Source organism: Rhamphochromis longiceps, linkage group LG22, assembly GCF_057381845.1.
Source record: "Rhamphochromis longiceps isolate RC_006_pf linkage group LG22, R_longiceps_female_GT1.1, whole genome shotgun sequence".
NCBI lineage: Eukaryota > Metazoa > Chordata > Actinopteri > Cichliformes > Cichlidae > Rhamphochromis > Rhamphochromis longiceps.
This window is the reverse complement of record NC_140577.1, coordinates 20,669,231-20,692,029: the sequence shown is the minus strand read 5'-3', so window position 1 is coordinate 20,692,029 and position 22,799 is coordinate 20,669,231. Positions and strand designations below refer to the sequence as shown.

The following is a 22,799-nucleotide window of genomic DNA, read 5'->3' as shown; positions in this document are numbered from 1 at the left end:
CCAGATAAAAATACTCCAGTTTTCTGTGGAAAAATGGGGGCTGGTGGAAATTCTGACAGATACATTGGGACCTGTGACAGTTGAACGATGCTGCCATGGCCCCATTTTTGATAAGTCCTCCCTATATAAACTACATAGTTTTAAAAAAAATTTTTATGGGAAGAAAATTGGGTTTACGTGTAATGAAATGGGCTGTACTGTATAAATAAAACTTACATAAATAATGAACAATTCCTACATTTCCTTTTTTGTCAGGAACTGGAGAAAGAAAAATGCCTGAATATTTGTACATGGCTGCTGTGAAAATGTGCTGCCCTATGCTATTTTTCAGGACATTTAGTGCTTTCATTGGTCTCAGGGGGATTTATGAATAATCAAAGATAAAATTGGCCATGAGAGGTATATGGATACAACTTATTTAACTGTAAAATGGGTATTTAATGGAGGGTATGTTCTGTAAAAAAGCAATTTGCTACAGGACTCCATTCAGCTCTGAAATGCAGTCTGTTTGATTGCTGTCAAGAAAAAAAACCCATCAAAAGCAATAATAATAATACTGATATGAGTGACTTTGATTCTAATAGTTGTTTTCACTTTGCCCGTAATGCATTTTATTACGCTATTAATCCTGAGTGGCCAGTCAAGCTAATGCGAATGCACCCTTGGGATCCATTATGCATTATTTAACAGCACTTCTAGCTTGTTCAGGCCATTTAGAGACAATCCAGCTCATTGATCCACACTTTTTTTTCTTTGACAGCTGCAAAAAAAATCCGTTTGAGATGAAAGATAACAATTATGTGACACTTCACATCTCATTAAACTATCAGCCTGCTAGTCACTTCTCTTTCCTGTGCGTGTCATCGGTTGCACCAAGTTTTTGTGTTCTTTGATGTTGTGTGTGACTGAAAAGGTTTTATTCCACATTTGTGAACAGTATTATCAGCATTTTAATTAATCCTTGCACGCAGGAGTCTGAGCTGCCAAAGGATCACCCTCCACAAGAACCTCTTCTGCTCCTTCGTGCTCAATTCTGCCCTTACCCTCATCCACCTCATTGCCGTTGTCAACAATCCTGAAGTGGTGGCCAGAAATCCGGTGAGTAGATCCTCTCTTACGTATTTACCGCGACTTCCATGTAAACTACTGGTAGCTGTCACCTGCTAGTGACCAAAGCAATGACAAGGTTTTTGGTGCAGCACCTTCTTTGTGACTGAGTTCATCAGGCAATGGCCAGTAACCAACTGGTTTTATAATTCACCTTTTCCCTAATGACCGGAGGTTGCCCCAGGTTGCCAACTGGTCTTTAAACCTGTACGACAGGACCTTATTCCTCAGATAGCTATACTTACAGCACAAAGTCACCTGAACACCTTCAACATTTATTTCAGAAGATTTCCCCAACACACAAAATCATAAAAGAGTGACTATTAGAGTGGTTTGCATGAGAGGGTCATGATTTCCCAGGCTTCAACTTTGATGACCAACATCCTGTAACAGTGACACATTTATTACCTGAACTCTACCTGTAAAGTGAATCATTTACTCTTTCAGTCTGAAAAGGGAAGGAAAAGCCTGTCTTATGTCTTAATGCAGGGACTCCTCTGGTTGCAGACTGTGCAGAAGTTTATTGGAAACGCCCCTGTTGCTCACTTGACTTATGACTGCAATGAAAAGTTTCCCTGATGAGTTTATGGTCATGATCACTATTCTCAATACTTATTTAAATCAGCATGGTGTTCCCTCTGTAAATCGTGCTCCCATTAGAGTAAAAAAGAATGATAAAGCAGGTTAAGCCTACCTTGGTTTACAGGCTGCTACTGTGTGCTCTACCAGTGCAGACTCAGATCCACCCCAATTTCAAAACTACATAATGCCAACATGCTTAAAGATATAATTCTATTAACGAATCTATGACGTAAGGACCATGATGGAAAATCATTTATGTACAGTATGAATGCACTGCACAGTGAACATCAACCCTGAGTCATAGTGAATGGCTCTAACTCAAGGAAAACAATTTCAGTTCCTGTAACCAGCAGCTCATTCAATATTTTTTGGACACGCTTCAGTTCAGTAAGTGCTAAGTACTTTTAAATAAACTGATTCTTGTGAATTAGGACATCTGGAGGTCCTAGAAGCAGCTACGTGACATTTGCTAAATGCTAACGGTAGCACACTCAAATCCTCAGTTCCAGTGCTAGGCCTCTCCTGCTAGATTTAACATTGACTGCCTTGTCTTTAGTTTAGCGTGTTAAGATAATAATAATAAGTCTTTAGCTATAATCGAAAAATACTTTTGAATACTTTATATAGCATTATTAGATTTTTGTTTTCCATGTATTTCATTGTCCATATAACCAAGATCACATGGCTGACTGACCCACTGACAAACCTGAACTATAAGACACTAGTGCTTGTTAGGAAAAGGAAAAAAAAACACCATGCAGGAGGGACAAGTTGGTTACAAAACATGCAAATGTATGTATTTGTATTTAATTTATAGCATATTCATATGTTATAAATTATATAATTATTAAGTAATTAGTTTACAATTATAATAATGTATATAATTATAATTCATTCATTTATAATAATCTATAGTTTCATTCAATTTATGCAAAGCCAAATAAAAATGTGAACACTGTGGTAGCATTTTTTTTATTTTAATTGTAGTTGATGTGCAGGACACACAAAGTGAGATCTGGTCTCTTTCTTGATATTGAGTTTTTCTAAAACAGATCCTGCTCTGCAACATCCTGGAATTGCTACACAATCAACGTACAGTTTTTGTTTCTCTATTTTTATCCCTGTGTAGGTTCTCAGTGATCCAGGTCGTGGGAATCCAAAATAGCTTGGGAAAAAAAGTGACTGGACTTCTTTAAGTTTCTTGAAGACGTTTCACTTCTTCAGAAGCTTCTCAGATGAGAGCTGAAATGTCTTCAAGAAGAAATCTAGTTGCTTTTCTTTCCAAGTGCCTTAGATTCTCTTTTTATTCCATTTAACTTTTTGCCTTTTTTGAATTGTTTGAAATTCTGAGGTCAGCTTAGGTAGAGGTAATAAATCTGTCTTGTGGGAATGCCTTGATATCAGGACTGAGCATAAATTTGTATGTTACTTGTGGAAATCAAAATAACAAACGCTTGTTAAGCTGCTGCTTGCTGCTTCTTAAAAGCTGTTATTGCAGAGATTCAGTAACTCCAGAAAAGGATCATATTTTTTGTTTTACTGCCACATAAAATCAAACGCATTCAGTCCCTCCAAGTCAATAAATACTGACAACATGTTGTTTAAAAAACGTACAAAAGATTGTAAAAATAAACACCCTCCTTGCAATCTGTAATATTTTTAAAACGGTCCTAAATAATTTTAAAAAAGAACTTTAGATGATCAAAGTGCCATACAGCAAAAAACCCAGCAGATAGGACTGTAGAGTTTGGCTCGCATTGCGCACAATCGCATCAGCCATATCCTGCTTTCAGCTGGAGTATCGCTTGCCTGACAAAGCACTGGAAACATCAAGGACGCAGCAGAGGCTTCAGCTGGGTTTTAGTTTGTTTCTAAGTCCTGCTTTCCCCCCGTTCAATGAATCTGTCTGGCTCAGGCTGAGCTGAACGTATCCAAGATGCAGACAGAAATGACAGCCGTCATAATCAACGTGAGGAAACGTGTATTTGTGCGGTGGCCCCCTTTCAAATCTCCCCCTTGTCATCATTTGTCAAAAGGTTTGTGTTGAATCTGTTACTTTCTGATGTAGTACGGTCAAGTTGTGCTAACTTGCTGCAGCATGTCAAAATAAAATTAGTTACCGTGGCCTTGGTTCTCGAGGCGGGAGCAGACAGAGAGCGCACAAGCGCCTCTGGTTGGGACCCGTGCGCGTCTGTGAGGAAACATTTCTGAAATTTCCTGATGCCAGAGTGAAACTTATGAGCATGTTTTCAGTGCTGGTGATTTAGGAATGGTGGATTGCAGTAGAGATTTGCACTCTAGGAGAAAACAAGCTCTTTGTTGTCTCTCTGGAGTAGTAATAGAGTCTGGTTTGGCCTGCCAGCATTATGTGGGAGTGAATCCCCAAAGCTTATGTCAAACCAAGGAGGAGGCTGAAAACATGACAAACACGTACATGATCTATAGCAGCTTGATTTGTTAACCAGAACATTGTTAGTAACTTAAGACAAACCTTGGTTAACTGCAGACCTGAATTAGTGAAAACGATGCGCCCTTAACTCGCAGATACTGACAGCAGCGGCTGTCTGTTATAGTGAAGTGGAAAGGGAAACGTATGAAAGGAAGGGAGAAAAAATATGGCGAAGAGTTTCAAAGTGAACAACTGTTGTGTGTTTTGAGCTAAGAGGACCTCAGAGAGCAGTTAATAGCAATGCCAGCATCTCTGAATTATACTGCGGCTGCACACATGCTCTTTCACCACAGGACTACAAACCAGAAACCCCAATGTGAATATTAAAATAAATATATATTCCTAGGAAGGAATTCATCTGTCTAGGTTTTTCCATACAAATCTTTCAGGGATTTCAGGATATGAGAGCATAATGAAAACACAGCTTTGCTGATGCCAGTGATAACCAACCAACCTTTTTATATAATTTACAGAGAAACGCTTCAGCAAGTGGCCTGAAGAGCAGAGCAATCGTCTGGCTGATTAATTTGAAACAATCTGCAACTGTAATTATTACACAGTGAAAAACAACTTTTTATTAAACATCTGTCTTCATCCCTGTTTGTTTGCAGTTAGAGATCGCACATACATATTCAAGTCATGGACAGCATAAGAGGTGGACATAGATACTAGGGGTGCAACGATACACAAAATTCACGGTTCGGTATCGGTTCGATACTTTTTCGATACAAAAAAATGTTCATGTCTTTTTAATTTGTCATTTATTGAAATTATAAATATATATTTTAATTCAAAAGTACAGTTTTTAAATTTAATGTTGCTGAAACAACAAAGTAATAAAAAAATGAATCTGATTGAGGAATCACTCATCTTTGGAAAAGAGAGTTTATTACAGAGAAATGTCTCTTTCCAAAATAAAAGCTATACTATACGCTTCTTCTGGGCTATATTCTCAGCAGCATATTAAACATATCAGGTCCCCATAAGGAGAATCATGTGCTAACGGCTGTCTAAATGACTCGGGTAAAGTTTGTAGCATGCGTGCTTGTTGTTTTTGTCTGCTTCCACTTGTCTTTGCACTAGAATGATGTCAGAGTAAATGTGCAGTCATATTCGTTGTGTTCCCACTAGTGCTGTCGGCGTTAATCTCATTGAAATTATGTTAACGCCATAACACGGCAAATCTCCGTTAACGAGCTACCGCGGATCGCCCCGTGTGTGGGGCTGGACGGCCAACACGTTAACGAGCTAACTGCGCTAACACACTAGTTCCTACCAATGTAATTGAGCATTGCGTGGCACATCCGACATACTGTTTTACTTTTGTCCATGACGCACTTACCTTCAGGGTCATACGTCACATGAAAACCAAAATAGTTCCAAACGCCAGATCTGAATGAGGGTGGGGGAGGTTCAATTTACCATTTTGCAACAAGAGCTTAACTTCTGTCTCGCTAGCTTGCCCTGCGCTCAGTGAATCTGCGTTCGACTACTCCGACTAGGCTGCACTGTCGAGCGCAGATCCACTGAGCGTTCAACACAGACAGCATCGTCAGAAGAAAAGTTGATAAAATAAATTAAAAATGTTGTATTGTTCGATACATATGCGTACCGAACCGAAAGCACTGTATCGAACGGTTCAATATCGATACGAGTATCGTTGCACCCCTAATAGATACGGTGGTTTCCTGCTTTAAGCCTCGAGATTAGTGTTTTTGCTTTTGTCAGCTTTATTACTATTGTAATTCTCTATTTTCTTGTTGTCTAAAGGAAATATTAATCCGCTCCAAGATGTAAAAAAGACAAAAAGTTTTTAACTCACTCTCATTACTTATTATTCTTATTATTATTACCTTTATTATACCATAACGTCTCACTGAGATCACAGTCTCTTTTACAAAAGACACAAACAATACACATTAAAATTAAAACTTTAACTGGATTTTTATAAGACACATCCACAGGTCTCCTTCACTGCATTCATTATCATGTTTTTAAATTCACCGACAGATAGAGGCCTGTTTAAACTTGGGTCAGTCTGTTAATTATTCCATGTTCAAGGGGCTTTGTGAGAAAATGCTATTTTCCTTTCCAGTTAGGTTTAGGTATCAGTTTAAAATCTTGGTTCTTTATGAGGTGAAGCCCTCAATTATCATCAGTGTGCTTCACCCCAATTCTCCAAGCTGGATCCTTAGGCCTGCAGATGGAGGTCTTCTTGTGATTCCACGTATTTGTCTGGAAACAAGTGGGGAGACTGTGCATTCCCAACGTTACCACACCAAAACTGTGGAACAGCTCACCACCCTCTCTTCGCACCCTTGACTTTGTGGCATCCTTTAAAAAAACAGTTTAAAACTCATCTGTTTTTGTTGGTTCTTGTGTCTTCATTTGGAGCTTGTTTTTGGTGTCTCTGTAAAGCACTTTGTGACTAGTTTCTTGTTGTTAAAACTGTATAAATACATTTTTACATCTTGGTTTAAAAAAAAATAGATGTGACGAGGAGCGGTGGGTCTGACCGTAAAACTGTTCACTCATTGGCTAATGACTTGTCAATCACAAGTTGTTAGTCAGGGAGCATACCGCTGATAATCCTGCTTTAAGAAGCATGAATGTGAAGAAAAAAGAAATTTTTATGCCATATGAAATGAGTGACTGAACCCATAAACCCATAAAGGACCCCCACTCTCTCCCCCAAACAGCACAGAATAGGATAAGTGGAAGAAAATAGGTAGATGCTCAATAGTTTTTATAAATAGTATCTTAGACTGTTGTAGAGAAGCACTAATATATTGCATTGGTAGTTGCAATTTGTGAAATTACCCATTACCCTCTGGATGAATGCACAATTGGTGCCATTTTGGCTTTTGCTAGAACCACATAATCCAAACTTGGGCGCAAGGGAAGTGGAAGCAATCTGTGTTTGGATGAGTGGGGAAAAGCCATGAAAGCTGATGTGACTGGCAGAGATTCCCATCCAAAAACATGCTTCCTTAACGAATCTCCTGAGATTCGGTAATGACAAATGTTGTGGAAGTTAACTTATTTTAGGAGAAAAGTTTGTGAGATTTTTTTCTTTTCTTTTTTTAGTAGATTCTGAACACAGGCAGGTTTATTGGTGCCTGTCTGGCATTAATTAGAGGAATTATAACTGATGGCACTGCACCAGATACTCTTGATAATTATGGCATTAATCAACTGTTTTGTTTCTTTTTTTAAACGGACATACCAAGAATGTGTCATCAAGTCATCATCTCTTATCATAACGTCTCAATTCTCAATAAAAGGAACTGAAAAAATAACGAGACATGATGTCGCTTTATGGTGGATGCATAAATAGAAAATTGCACAGCTCTTTATAAAACACTAATGTGGAGCGGGGCTTTGATCCCACTGCTTTGTGAGACGAACACAATCAAAGAGGGCTCCAAATACAAAGAGAAATCATGATTCCCAGCTTAACCCACCACCGACGGGGGTAAATGAATAAACATCCTCTCAGTATGAAAAAGAATAATACTGGCTAATGATTTTGTGCCACGAGTGCTGAAACATCCCATTAAATCTTTTTTATGTCTCCTGCTGAGATGATGTCACGACTGTTTCAACTGGATCATCTTATTCAAAAAAAAAAGACTGCAAAGCAGAAAAAAGGTTGATATGATTGATTTTGTTCTCCCTGCAGGTTGGCTGTAAGGTGTTGCAGTTCTTTCACATGTACATGTTGGGCTGTAATTACTTCTGGATGCTCTGTGAAGGCATCTACCTGCACACGCTCATCGTGGTGGCGGTGTTTGCAGAGGAGCAGCACCTGCACTGGTACTACCTCCTGGGCTGGGGTGAGTCATTTTTACCACGTCCCGTTTTGTTTCTTTGCTGTAGTGTGTCTGTAAAAACGTATTCTTGCAGCTTGAAAAATCCCAGAGAAGCAGTTCAACAAGATTGGGTAGAATCTAACAATTTTCTTGTGACTGAGGTTATTTTAATATCAAGCGTGCGGTCATTCAGTTTAAGAGCATCATTTGTACGTTTCCTGTTCAGACAATGCTCTCCCTTAAACGTCTGCACTCAGTTTAATAGTCTTCTGAACTCAAATGCTTGCAAACATTTCCATCCTTGCACCCGAGTTTCTTTTGTTCACTTGCTCTTGGACCTCCAGTCCTGCTCATGCATCTTTATGTATGAGCTGATAACCCTGCGGTGGTGGTGGTGGGGATTCCAAAAAGGAGACAGTTCGCCGTATGCCGTTACCCAGCTCTTTGTTCTCACATTTCCTACTTACATCTACTGTCCTTTCAAGTCTTAGATATGGTGTTGACCAATGACATTGTACTTTCCCCCATTTATGAGTATATGTGCTTTAATTCTGTGAGAGTCCTTTAGGAACAGATATTTTCAGATATTTTCTGACTTAGAAATTTGTGCCTTCCTTTTGTACAGTCACGATTTTATATACATGCATGCACCATATGTTTTAGAAGAGCGGTCCCCAACCGCCGGGTCATGGACTGGTTCTGGGCCGCAAGAGTTGAGGCTTGGGTGTGAAATTTATGGTTTCATGGTTTTTATCGTCAACTTGGTGTTTGTAGTTGTCTGTCTTATTTTGAAATAAATATTTACACGTTAAGCGTTAAGGGGCAGAGAGGAGGACGTTACTCTCAATGTTGTTGGCGCATTTCAGGAGGACGCTGTTAACAAAGTTATACAATTACACACTGAATTCACGTTTATTATTATATTTACAAAATACCACCGTTTTTGTCTTGGTCGTATCATTTTATTTTGTTGTATTTATCCGCGACACATCCGTGAAAATATTGTCTGACATTAAACCGGTGCATAGCGCAAAAAAGGCTGGGGACCGCTGATTTAGAAGAACACACTATAGTAGGCTTATTGTATGTACTAAATCAAGCTTTTCATTAGATGAGCAAGACTGCTAGTGACAAATGAATAAAACAATGAACTGACTGGCAGGCTGGCTGATTTATTTTTCCCTTAAGCTGGCTGTCACTTTATTAAATTTACAAAGTGAGCAGAGGTAGTGACTGGGACCCAGAAGTTTGATAAACAAACAAGCACCTTTCATCAGAATCAGAATCAGAATCAGAATACTTTATTGATCCCTGGGGGAAATTATTTTTTGTTACAGTGCTCCATTTTAAACCAACATTAAGACAAGACAGACAATACGCTAACTAAGAATAGTACAATATATACATATATATACATACATACATACATAAGTCACTTATAAATAAATATTTGGAAAAGAAACATGTGTAGTTGTAGCAGCAAACAGTGTGTTAAGTGGATGCGTTGTACAGGGAGATGGCCACAGGCAGGAATGATTTCCTGTGTCGTTCAGTGGTGCTTTTCGGTAATCTCAGTCTCTCACTGAACGAGCTCCTGTGACTGACCAACATGTCATGGAGTGGGTGGGAGGTGTTATCCAACATTGTCTTTATCTTGGACAGCATCCGCCTCTCCGACACCACCTTGAGGGAGTCCAGCTCCATCCCCACAACATTGCTGGCCTTACAGATCAGTTTATTAAGTCTGTTGGCATCTGCGACCCTCAGCCTGCTCCCCCAGCATGCAACAGCATAGAGGATCGCACTGGCCACAACAGACTCATAGAAAATCCTCAGCATTTTCTGGCAGATGTTGAAGGACCTCAGTCGCCTCAAAAAATAGAGACGACTCTGGCCCTTCCTGTAAAGTGCTGTGGTGTTTTTAGCTTTCATGCAAGAAGGTGGATTAGACTGGATCACAGGAAATCTGTGCAAGCAGCAGTATATCGTAGATCTGAGCAAGCGCAGAGCAAATATGCTCGCGAGCAGTCGTCTGTTTGATCAGAGGGCAGAGTTTGCATTGTAATATCTGAATGTGAAAGCAAGAAATCATGGTCTTGGATAAAGGTATTTCATTGTGGACATGCTGACAGCTTTATTGGCCCTCCTGTCGCTTGGTGCTGCTCCTGTCTTGTTTTCCACACTGCTCCAAACAGGAATAACACAGTCTGTCAAAAAAAAAAAAAAAAAAAAAAAGCAGGCAATGGAACTGGATGGATGATCATCATTAAAAATGTTGGGATAACCTTGAGTAGAGTCTTTGCTGTGTGTGTGTGTGTGTGTGTGTGTGTGTGTGTGTGTGTGTGTGTGTGTGTGTGTGTGTGTGTGTGTGTGTGTGTGTGTGTGTGTGTGTGGATGGATGGAGGGAGGCCAGCTTGTCAGATCCATCTGTGGCCAGCACACTGCAGGGCCTCATTGAAAATGGACCCTACATGGAGTTTTGTGTTTATATCCAGAGGAAAAGATGAAAAATCTGTGCCCAGTGTCTAGTGGGTGTTTACCTACACAATGTCAAATTAGAGGGAAAAGTAACAGAAAATTAACCGTGTGGTAGTGTTGTCTTTGTTGTTAGCGGTGCAACAATAAAGCTGTCGCAGGAGAGTTTGCAGAAATAAGGAGGACCCAGCTTTCCAAGGAAAGTTTCATTAGACCAACAAACAAAGCTAAACCACGCTTTCACAGTTGTGTTAATGACAAATGCAATTTCACAAAACTCACTCAAGACCTCATATGTCTCCCATCTTTTCCTCTCCAAGGTTTTCCTCTAGTGCCTGTATCCATCCACGCCGTGGCAAGGAAAAAGTATTTTGACGACAAGTGAGTAATGTTCCAGAAACCTCGGCAAATAAACAGAAGATGTTTACATTTGCGCTGGGCTGTGTGCGGTAGAGTGAGAGCGTGCAGGCGCGCGTGTTTTCATATGTGTGTGCACGCATGTGTATTTTGGGAGGCTGACAGCACTGACTGATATGTTTTTCCTTCTGTAGCTGTTGGATGAGTGTGGAGACCCATCTGCTCTACGCCATCCACGGCCCTATAGTGGCAGCACTTCTTGTAAGTCTGCTAATCCACTGTTTCCGCACAGAAAAAGCATGAAAAACTAATTTTACATGATGAGTCTTTATATTTTTGTATTCATTTAGAGTTTAATTCATGATTTGTTTTTTCTTTTTCTGTAGGTCAATCTCTTTTTCCTGCTAAATATTATCAGAGTTTTGGTTACCAAGTTGCGAGATACGCACCGGGCAGAGTCCAACATGTACATGAAGGCAGTGAGAGCCACCCTGATCCTGGTTCCCCTGCTGGGAATACAGTTTGTCATCATTCCCTGGAGGCCGGAGAACCGGCTGGCTGGTGAAGTCTACGAGTACATAATGCACATACTCATGCATTACCAGGTAGGCACGAGCTGCAGCAAACACACAGGAGCTCAGTTCAGAGTAATCTAACAACGACTTGAAAAAGGAGGCTAGTGCAGCTTCACTGCCCTGGGGATTCAGCCGTTTTGCACCTCGGGCTTAAATCATAATGACCTTGGAAAAAAGCAATTAAATTATTGCAATAAATATGCTTAGCATGAGCTTTACTTTATACGGAAACCTTAGTGCAAAACTGAGACAGTGTACAACCTAGATTTGTCCGTACCCTTGGGCTCCCCAGGCTCACGATGCTGATTTTTAATTTTGCATGACTGAACTTTTACGCCCTTAAAAACATCGTTCTCTGCCCTGTGGTTGTTATTATCTATTCATGTGACTCCCTTAAAAAAACATTTGGGTTCAACCATAGCTTTGTTTTATGTTTTAGAAGATTCTTAATTTACTCCTTCCCCCATAAAGACGACATTTGAAGGAGGTGGGCGTGAAATACGACAGAAGCCGCTCAGTTCAGGAAAAAGAAATGAGGGTTGACCCTGGTAGGCATTCACAGGGGAAAGAGTTAAACAATCCATGAAATATTTATGGCCCATTAGATAATTCTGTTGTTGCCCCAATATTTCTTTGTATTCTCTCTTTAAAAGTTGCTTTCCCGTCTCACTTCTATAAAGTCACACCCTGTAAAAAATAAATAAATAAATAAATCATGTGTCTAAGCAATTCCTTCCTCCAACGGTTCAGCAGATGGCTGCACTGTCTGAGACTACTTCTGTTGTGATTTTTTTTTAGATGTAAAAAAGCAAACTGAATTTACTAGAAAAGAAATGATTATCTCCTTTTTCCATCTTTGTTTCAGGGTTTGCTGGTGTCAACCATATTCTGCTTCTTCAATGGGGAGGTAAGGGCTGTCATTTAGTTAGCTCATTAGCTAACATTAGCGCTGCTCGCGTGTCATTTGTTGCTAGGTGTAAGAAGGCAGTAAGGGGAGCTTACGATGCTCATTTCCAATTCCATATTTCTATTTTTGGATCCTACTAGAGTAGTGTTGCAAGATTTACAGTTCAAAATCATTTTTATTTATTTTATACTCGCCTATTTTACTGCTCTCTGGGTTTCCCAGTATCTGAAACAAGCTGCGTTAGCTCCTTTCTTCCCTCTCTCTCTGAGCCAGTTTTCTTCTTATATGCTAGCCCTTCCAAAAACAAGTTTTGAAAAGGTGGTGGGGCTGCTGTGCTCGCAACCCGCTGTGTGTCTGACACAATTGGTTCACTTTAATCAGTAAGTAATTAATAAATTAGCTTTAGCGGAAACAAAGGGAAATTAGCCCCAGGACGAAGCTTGTCTTAGTCTTTAGTCGCTACGTGTAGCTAAGCTAACATGCCTGATTATGAGTATCATATTTTTATTTAAGCGTGGTATCAATCATAGCGGTTTACTTCTGGCAAGAAAGTGAATAATCCCCCAAATATCTGAGAGTTCCTTTAAAAAATATTGTACCCCTGTGCCATGTTTGACATCATAATAGCGTAGTTTTGATTGAGCAATTGGCCTTTTGGAAAGGTCAACCTGCACATGTTACTCTGGGAGCTTTTCAGTGATTGTGTAATAAAACCGCTCATCCCTTATGACATTATGCATGACACATCAGACTGCATCAGGTAAAACATTTTCAAAATTTGTTTTCAGGTCAGATCTCTTCCATCTGTATCGAGAAGTGACCCATGAATACCAAACACAGACTCATAGTTTTGGTTTTGGCCTTGAGTACGTGGGTAAAATAGCTGTAGCTTCGCAGAGATCTCTCCAAATTCCAAATGTAGCAGGTTATAAAACATCCCTCCGCTTTTTCCTCTTCTGAGACCAGTCTGGTGCTACAACAGTAAAAGCAGAAGGGTCATGTCAGGCGAGGAGTAAGACACTTTATAAATGACTCAGCTGAATATTGACTCTTCTTTCTTCGTTCTCCTGTCAGCCTTTCTAAGCCTGTCTGCAGCTGTCTGACAGCAGCATCCTTAACTTGATTCAAATGCTTCACCAAACCGATGAGCTGGAGTTGCATTAAACGCAGACCTCAGGTTAATAATTCTGTGAAGACCTCACAGCTCTCCAGACTCAATGTGTGAAAGATGCTTTCAAGCTCAAGTCTCCACAAGGGTTGTAACATTAGAGGACACATTTCAGGCATTTTGCTAGTCCACACCAGTGTGTAAATGGCGCGTAGACATCAAGCAATTAAACAACTATTTAATTGCTATTATCTGTAATATTTAATTAAGGCGTTTAATTAAGAAATATTTATGCTGTAAATTGTGTTCCCCAAACAAATATTGATGCTTTTTTATGAGGTGTTTTGTTGCAATAGTGGAAAATACTGCAGAGATGCACAAACTATGGAAAACATTAAAGCCAAGTGAAATAAATTTGTATGGATTGGTCTCCTGTGCTTATCACTTCACACCATGAAAATAGTTTTGGCCAGGGTCCTATTTCTAGCCAGAACCTACTGTACGGTCCCATACTGTGAGGGATGTCATTAAGAGCAACCAGTTGCTGTGCAGGCTCTGCCCTCATGCAGTCCTTCAGAATGCAAAGCAAATGATGTCTGTGTGCAGAAGCACTAAGAATTTTACTGTACAATTCTTCTTCTTCTCCATTTCACAATGAAAAAAATACTCCACCCACAGTACACAGACATCCAATTAGTGGGGTCAGGTTAATTGTTGAATATAATTTACCCATAGGTCTGAAAGTGAGAGCGAACGGTTGACTGCCAACCTGTTCAGGGTATTCCCTGACTCTCGCCCTATGGTAGCTGGGATAGGCTCCAGCACTCCCCCGCGACCCTGATAAGGATAAATGGAAAATACTATGGGAATTTAGGATCTTGATATTTCTTAAAATAATTGTTTTCATCTCCAACAAAATCTGATTTTTACAGTGATGACTTTAGCTACAAGAGGCTTTGGTGTCCCAGAGAAAGGTGCTTTTCCAGAGTTGCTTGAGTTTGTATAACAAGCAACAACCCTGAGAAGGCAAAAAAAACCCCACTGTGGATCTGTTATATGTACACTTCTTATATTTGGAAGTTGTTGCTGTTGGCCAAGCAAGGAGTGCTTGATGGTTTTGTTAGCAACAACAAAAATCTCTGGAAGACAGTGGTGGATGATCGTAGGATCCTTTCCATGATAAAGAAAAAAATTAATTTCCCAACATTTTCCAGGAGTCAGGCAACTTTCCAGGAATAGAACAGCCTGATTAGACTTTGCCAAAACACTTTTAGAAACCAGAGCAATTTTAAAAAAGCATTCTTTGGAGAGATGAGAATAACACTTAAATCTGGCAGGAGGATGGGAAGAAAGAAATGCATGGAAAATGCTTGGATCGGCAAATGATCCAAAGCATACAGTATACCATCACCTGTAAAACAATGTGGGGGAAATGTGATGGCATCAGCTTGTATGCTTTTTCATTGCATATGTTTTGATTTGTCACAGTAGGAAAAATACATCCCACTTTGGGAATTCCCTGCTTTTGTCTGTGCCGTTCCATTCTTAAGGCTTACTGCGGCACCTAATGGACATGAGACATCTTGAAGTCCACCTGTGCTTTCTGTACTGTGACAAGGCAAATACGTGCTGTGAACATGTTCACTCACTAGTGTTTTCATTTTTTGTGAGTTGAGAAAAGACAGAAGCAGAATTCTGGAGTGTAACATTTTAATTTCTGCTCAGGTTAAATCAAATCCAATTTATTGGTTTGTGTTTCAACAGAAGCTCTGTTTTATGCATCCAGCTTGGAAAATATGTCACTTATTAACTCGTACATGAGCAGACAGAAAGCAGTCTCATCACCGTAAAGGATGCAAACAATTTGTCAAACACAATCAATGCATAGGGCATACGTGTAAAGGGTGAACACACGAACTGTCACAAGGGAATGCAGTGGTTTGTTTGCTTCACCGGCATAATGGCCAATTCATGCTCTCTTAATCAGGACACGGGTTTCCTGGGCTGAGTTCAATTCTTTCTTTTTTTTTATTTCAAGGCCAAACTACAAAGACCTGCCTTGTTTGTTCAATAGCCCCATTGTGAGGTTAGGTCAGTGAGACAAACAGCTTTCAAACTGTATTTGTGACACCAAGCACGACGTTCAGCATGAAGCTGTAAGACTCAGATGCTCATTTGTCTCAGAATGACAATTAGTGCCATAATTTATATCATTAGATCATTCTGTGTTAATGTACCCACAGTAATTACAGTGGTATTAAGACATGACTGAATAAAATGATTACCTTTGCACCGTTAGTAGTTTGTGTTTTGGGAAGAAGAAAGATTTCTACCATATGCTGTAGACAACTTAGCATTCATGTAGTGTGACGCTAATATTGGTTTCCACGAAGAGTGTCACGGCTGGCGGGGTGAGCCGTGTGGTGTTGGAGGAAAAGGAGGACCCAAAATGCGGCAGTGACTGATGATTCGAGTGACGTTTATTTACAAGTGGTGGAGTGGCAAAAACAGGCAGTGAGGCATGACAAAACAACTGAAGAAACCTAAACTGGGAGAACTAAATGACAAACCTGAGAGCATACAAAAGGGGTGCGGGGCAGAGAGACGCAGAGACAGGAACGAAACACCATAGAACGCAGACGAGCCGACAACGAACACAGACCGACACCCACTAAATATACACACACAAGGTAATCGGGTAATCACACACACAGGAGGGAAGAACAGCTGAACCCAATACACATGATGACCGGAGGAGACAAGCTGAACACAATGACAACAGACAGAGACCTTCAGAACAAAACAGGAAATCTAGAACCCGAACCGGACACAAGGGGGGAGGACACAGAATAACTAGAACAGAGGAAAATAATCAGAAAACACAAAACGCTGGGTCAACGACCCAGCACCATGACAAAGAGTTGCTGTTGTTTGTTCAGATGCAGCGCCAGCGGCCAGTCTGCAGGGCTGCTGCCTGAAAAGTTTGAATTATTTGTGATTGTTATTGTAAAGGAACACGCAGGAAGACTCTATTGACAAAAAAATAGTTCCATATTTCCTTGTTATTTCAATGACCTCATAGTTTCTAAGACATATCAGACACACGATTCTCAAGCAAGCTGACAGGGAAAAGCACTGCTGAATTTTGGACTGGGGCGAGATTGATTGAAGTTTCTGCATGTAACGCTGTGACTAATGATCGCATTAAGGCTTAAATAGAAGGATTATGAAGGGTTACGTGCTATAAGTCACGAGGGTAGTAATGGATTTTGTGATGACACAAATGGATTTGGTTCACAGTAAATTAATGTGTTTAATGCGTCAAATGGTTGCAGCAAGATAACAATGGTTGTCAACATGCCTATTCAAAAAGTGCTGGAAGATTTGTTGCTTATATAATCACTACAGTCATATTCTGATCATTTAATTGGTGCAAAGCCTGAAGAGAAAGAAGTTGTGCACTTTGTTTTTTAGTCAGGATGCCAGAAAGAGAAAATTGTATGTACCCTTTGGGATAATCATGGTCATGTTTTCATACCTTTGAATGGCATCGGTGGAAAGATGCCATTTGACTGTTGTTAGATTTAGTAGGTGAAATGTGTGGAAGTAAGTTTATTTATAACATGGTTATAGATCACTTCATTATGTACACCTGTTCAGCTGCTTGTTGCTGCATATATCTAATCAGTATTTAGACACGGTCTAGACAACCTCCCAAATTTTAAATTGAGCATCAGAATGGGGAAAAACGTAATTTAAGTGACTTTTAATGTGGCGTCATTGTCACTGCATCATCATTGCTTGTCTACTAGGAGTTTCCTACAAACCATCTCTAGGTTTATAGAGAATGGGCCTGAAATGAGGAAATACCCGGCGAACACATGCCTTGTTGATGTCAGATTAGAGGAGACTGGTCAGAGTTACAACCAAGGTATGCATAAGAGCATCTCTGAAAGCACAAAATGCTGATACTTGAGGTAGATGTGCTTCAATGACCAAAGTAGAACATGCAAGATGTCTTAGCTAGACCATGCTCCTGTCAGATAGGAAGAAGAAACCAATGCTACAATTTGTGCAAGATCACCAAAATTGGACAACAGACAAAAAATTGGAAACATGTTGGCTGAGTGTCGATTTTTGCTGCAGTATTTGGATAGTAAGCTCAGACTTTGGTGTAAACAACAATGATGCATTGATCATGCCTTGTATCAATAGTTCAGGCTGCTAGGCCCCCTTACTACCAGCTGAGCACTGTTTAAATGCCACCGCCTTTCTGAGTAGTGTTGCTGACCATGTCAGCAGCGTACCCCATCTTCTGATGGTTGTTAAGGATAATGTACCATGTCACAAATGTCAGTTAATCACAAACTGGTATCTTGAACATGACAATAAGTTCACTCACTCATCAAAAAAGCTCAGAGGAATGTTCCCAGCCCCAGGTTGACTGTATGCCACGACAAATTAAGGCAGTTCTGAAGCAAATGGGGTTCCTGCCCAGTACTAGAAAGATAAACCTTGTGTATTTATCTCTTTTTATAGTGAGATGATCTGGCCACATGCACAACCTGGCCACCCCCGCCCCCCAAAAATGGATATTTACATTTTATAGCTGTCATCTGCTAATGTGATTGAAATTTGAGTGGCCCACACATGCTGCAGTAATAACATGCACATCAGTTAAGATCATTGTCAGTTGGATCAGTGTTGTCACAAACTTCTCCAACTCAAAACACAAAAACAAAGCTAGCAGTGAAGTCAAATAATTAAATTAGATGTAAAATATTATTATTAAGGCTGCATTTGTAGATATGAGACACTAAACTACCTTTTTTATGTGCTTGTGTGACATCCAGGTGCAGGCAGCTGTGAAGAGACAGTGGATGCAGTATAAAACCCAGTGGGGTCAGAGACGAAAGGACCACTGCTCGATGCGCTCCACGTCCTACACAGCTACCTCCATCACCGAGGTACCCGCCTTCATGTACCATCACGACTGTAACACCGAACACTTGAACGGGAGCCACACGGAGGACTCTGAGCTGGTGGCGCTAAAGTCGGGAGACACGTACGCTTGAGTAACGCCGAGGATAAAATGCGTAGCGGTGGAAAAAGCCGAGGACGAGCAACAAAGTAAACGTACAGCAAAAAGAAGAAAATGAATTCAGTTCACCTGCCATATCTCAGCGATTAAATCTCCGGGGTTTGCTCAGCTCAGGAGGATGATAGAGGCCTGAAAACAAAAAGCTCATTGACGTGGATTAGCTACAAGGCTGACACTTTACTTTACATTGCTGTTGCAGCTGCTTTTTCAGAACTTTGATGTTGAGAACTTGTGACGTAAGGAGAGCTGCTTTTGACATGTGTCAACTTCCTAAAGCTGCTAAACTGCGTGTGCCCGCTCGCAGTGATGGAGGCTTGCACTAGTGTGGAAATAACTGTGACTGTGTGAGGGTAGCAAAGTTTTCTTTCTTTTCCTGACGGTGCTGAAGGTGACAGCGATGATGTAGAGGTGAATAATGACTGCAATGGTGTTGATGATGACTATCAAAGAGAAGTAGACGAACCAATCATTCCTAACCTCACCTATACCAAAGGGTACTGTTTGGTGGTCACGACCGCGGGGGGGCGTACTATGTCCAGCTAAGCACAGGTGCCATAAAGCAAAAGACACGGACGCAAACACACACGCAAACGTCAGCAAACCTCATCGACCTGATCAAATGTGCCATGAAAGAGGTCAACTTTCAGAAGACCCTCTCCGCTCCAACCTCTGGAATTGTGTACATAATGTATGTTCACCATGTTTCATTTAAAAAAAAAGTGTTTTAAATGTTTTAAAAAGATTTTTGTTTTCCCCCCACCCACACTTTCTATCAATGTTTTATCCTTGCCGATTCCCTAGTACGTGCTCAGTAAATGTCCCGTGATGCTGCATTCCTGACTGCTTTGTTGTTATGCAGTTGCTGTATTTGTGCCGATGCTGAAGCTCACAGGGCTGTGACGCAAAAATGCACACACACGAAATACTTCAAAGCTAAAAATAAAACCGTTCTGTTGAGGCCGAAGAGCCACCGGAGTTGATCCACTGTGTTCTGAGTTATGATTCAGTCAGCTCTGCCAATGATTCTAATTTATCCTCAGCCATCCTTTGTGAGCTCATGATGTCTCTAATCTGTCACCTGCTCTTATCTGGGAAAAGAGAAAGGCTCGCTAAAGATCAAATCCAAACTGTATGCGCACACTAAACCTACCGATGTCTTAAATGCATGTTCGCGTCTTTGTCACGGTCTTGCACAAACATGATGTTTAAACTCATCCATCAGTGGTCCTAAACACGTTCCTATTACTCCTCTGCCTTTTCTTTATTAGGCTTGGTTAAGGGTTTGTTGAAACCTTAGTAAATGCTGTGTCTTGCATTTATCTGTGCAAGGTCCTTCAAATCTGGTCATTTTTTAAACTGCATGTCCAATAAGAGACATTTCAGTTCCACCAGATCAAAACATTTATATTTCTAGAGCATGTAGCCAATGGCTATTAAATCCTCTGGCTGCTCACATTACTGTGATTTGTTTTTGCCTCCTTAGCAGCAACTTCTCTTTGCTTACATTGTCAAAATGGAAAAGCGTTCCAAGTTGAGCTAAATTCTTGGTAAAAGGCATGTAGAAGTAACATCTTATATAATAAAGCTGGTGATACTCGGTATCTTTTGCACTTTTAGTAAGCAGAAATTCAGCAGTGCGTCAGCGTGAGTTGTTCTCGCTGGCGCTCATGCTGATTTCTCCAAAATAAAGATGTACATCTTTTAACATGTAAACACATTTACTTATCTAGTACTTTAAACTAAAGGCTGAGTACTTGGAGGAGGGGGAGACCTCGAACCTTTTTAAAAAAATATTACTCAAACAGAGGTTTGCTCAAGAGTTGTCTGCCATATTGGACGTGATACAACCACCGATTGTGAAGTGTGTGTTCCCCAAGTGCTTAGCAAGTGATTGGCTGTCACTTGGTGAAATCGAATGCAAAGAGCACCTGAGCACCTTATGATTGCTGTGGTGGTGATCAAACTGTTGTGGTCACCTGTAAATTTGCAGACTGTGTTGTCTACAAACACTCACTTTTAAACCACCAACTAGTAGTAATGTAATAAGACTTGACAAAGTGGATGGAGAGCAGAGAATGTTCCGCTCAGTCAATTATCTTTATTTTTCTGACAAAAACAAGGTGATAACTAAATAAAAACTAATGTACGAGGGCAAAAACTATGTTGAAACATGTTGACATTTTGCCAACGAATAGAAATAGAATAGAAAAAAAAAATCTGAAACGAGATCCAATCAAAACTAATTACATTTCTTTTCTTCGGGAGGGAGACTAGATAGTGACGAGGAAGAGAAGCGTAGACTTATGGACACTTTTTGTATTTCATGTCAAGGAAGATCAGACGTTTTGTAAACCGTGTGGAGCAACTCAACAAACTTTTAGACTTTTTATTTTAGTCCAGCTTAGATTTAGTCTACTATAATCTTATAACATTTAGTTAACTACGACTAGACTAAAACTAAATTATGTTTTAGTCAAAAGACTGTGACTAAAATGAAATCAAAATTTGATGTTGAAGGTTGACCTTCAAAGTAAATGTTAGCGATCCACCCAACATGTTTCTGAAGGCTTTTACTGTGAAGGAAAATGGTCTTTGCTGCCAGGTTGTGTCGCACTCTTTGCACTTTCACTGCTGCTCAGAGAGTTGTGAGTGTTTGTGGGCAAGTCAGTGTGTTGCATGTAACTACAGGCAACCAAAACACAAGTTTGTTGCCATGGAGTCACTGACCAGGCTGTAGGCCTGTGTGACTGGAGCCTTTATCACTTGACTCTGCACTGTCATCATGTTCGTCGCACGCCTAAGGTGGCAGACAAGTTAAAATCCCAACCTCAATACATGATGCCTTTGATCATTTTAGAGATTAGTTTCAACTGTGAACAAAGAATCACTATTAATAATTCTGAAATCACAAAAATCAATTCAAAGGTGTTTAAAAACTAAATTGGCTACACACATATTTATATAATGAGAAAACATTTTTACTGTCATTTTATGTGTACGTGGTGCATTTGTTGAATGTGTGCTCAATTTTTATTTGCCTTTTCATTGTCAACTGTCGGGCACCACCTGTGAGAGATTAGAATAAGAAAAAGCTCTAAATATATCTAATCTTCATAGACATTGTGAGATCACTGTCACTATGGATAAGAGATGCTCCACAGGTATCCATGCAGAATAAGTTTGTACATTGTAATGATTGTAAGAATTGGCTTGTTGATATTCATTAATCTGTAAGTATTTGCTTTCTTTAATCAGAGGAAAATCATATGAATGCAGACTATTTAAAAAAAATATTTTCATAGCTATATAGGAGATTTATCTGAGTACATCTGAGCACTCACCACTGAGAGCGAATCACACAGAGTCACTCATGAATCAGTTCAGAAAATCAAATCATTTTGATGAAATTACTCAAATCAGGGATGCCACTATTTACTAGTTGTAATGGCGCAGCTTCTCTACAGTACATAAACCGCACGCTGCACAAGCTGAATGCATTCAGTCCCTTTTCATGGCTTCACCTGTCAAATCCTCTTACAGCCCCCACCCCTTTGCATAAAACAGACATTGGGATATGTTTCATATTTCAGTGACTTTTATGTTACCAGCTGGCTGTAAGGAACTAGGAAGGACCGTAGAGAGACAATCATGATGGCAGAATAGGTTTTACTGATTCAAATGTTTTAGTATGAGAGAAAAATTATTTATTTTAGTATGAAATACATCTTCCTCTTCATTTTTATTATGGTGATGTTTCCTGGATCTTGTGCACACTGTAAGACATATTATTAGTGTTGTGGATTCTGGATTCTATATATTTTGTATGTCTGTTCATGCCCATGTAAATACAAGCAAACACTGTGTACATAATAGATTTTTGCACTGTGAAATTCTATGATGATTATTTTTGTTACCCCCCTCCCTTCTCATTTATTTTTGGCTTGTGTTTGTCTCTTTCTCCTTCTCAGCTTGGACTAGCATCATCTCAGAGCTGATAAAAAATGTATTTTGTAAAAGCCACAACGATTGGTGTTGTTTTTTTTAAATCTTCCACCCATTTAGCACAACAACAGAGACATATCATTTGGTGTCGCTCTCTATTTCTTGAGCAATCAGCAAAAACAGAAAGCTGTGGCGTGAATGTAAAAGGTAGAAAAAGATGAAAGCTAACAATCGGAAAGTGGACAATTTTCAGAGTCTGATGACTTAATGATTAAAAAGCGTGCTTTGTTTTGTTATTTTCGTAAATAATTCGGTAAGATTATCGAGTTTAAAACCTTTCTGAAACAAACTTTGTTTTCCAGCAATTCTGCGAAATTCTGTGTT

At 39.9% G+C, this 22,799-nt stretch overlaps 1 protein-coding gene across 1 annotated transcript in view; it reads left to right on the top strand.

Moving 5' to 3' along the window:
* Positions 1-22,485, top strand: part of calcr (calcitonin receptor) — a 65,122-nt gene extending 42,637 nt beyond the window's left edge. Inside the window, exons 17-23 of the mRNA XM_085396292.1 lie at positions 972-1,098; positions 7,821-7,974; positions 10,746-10,806; positions 10,977-11,043; positions 11,169-11,387; positions 12,223-12,264; positions 18,226-22,485. Of these exons, the coding sequence (XP_085252418.1) occupies positions 972-1,098; positions 7,821-7,974; positions 10,746-10,806; positions 10,977-11,043; positions 11,169-11,387; positions 12,223-12,264; positions 18,226-18,447 (892 nt within the window). The 3' untranslated portion in view covers positions 18,448-22,485. The remainder of the gene's footprint in view (positions 1-971; positions 1,099-7,820; positions 7,975-10,745; positions 10,807-10,976; positions 11,044-11,168; positions 11,388-12,222; positions 12,265-18,225) is intronic.
* Positions 22,486-22,799: the final 314 nt, after the last annotated feature.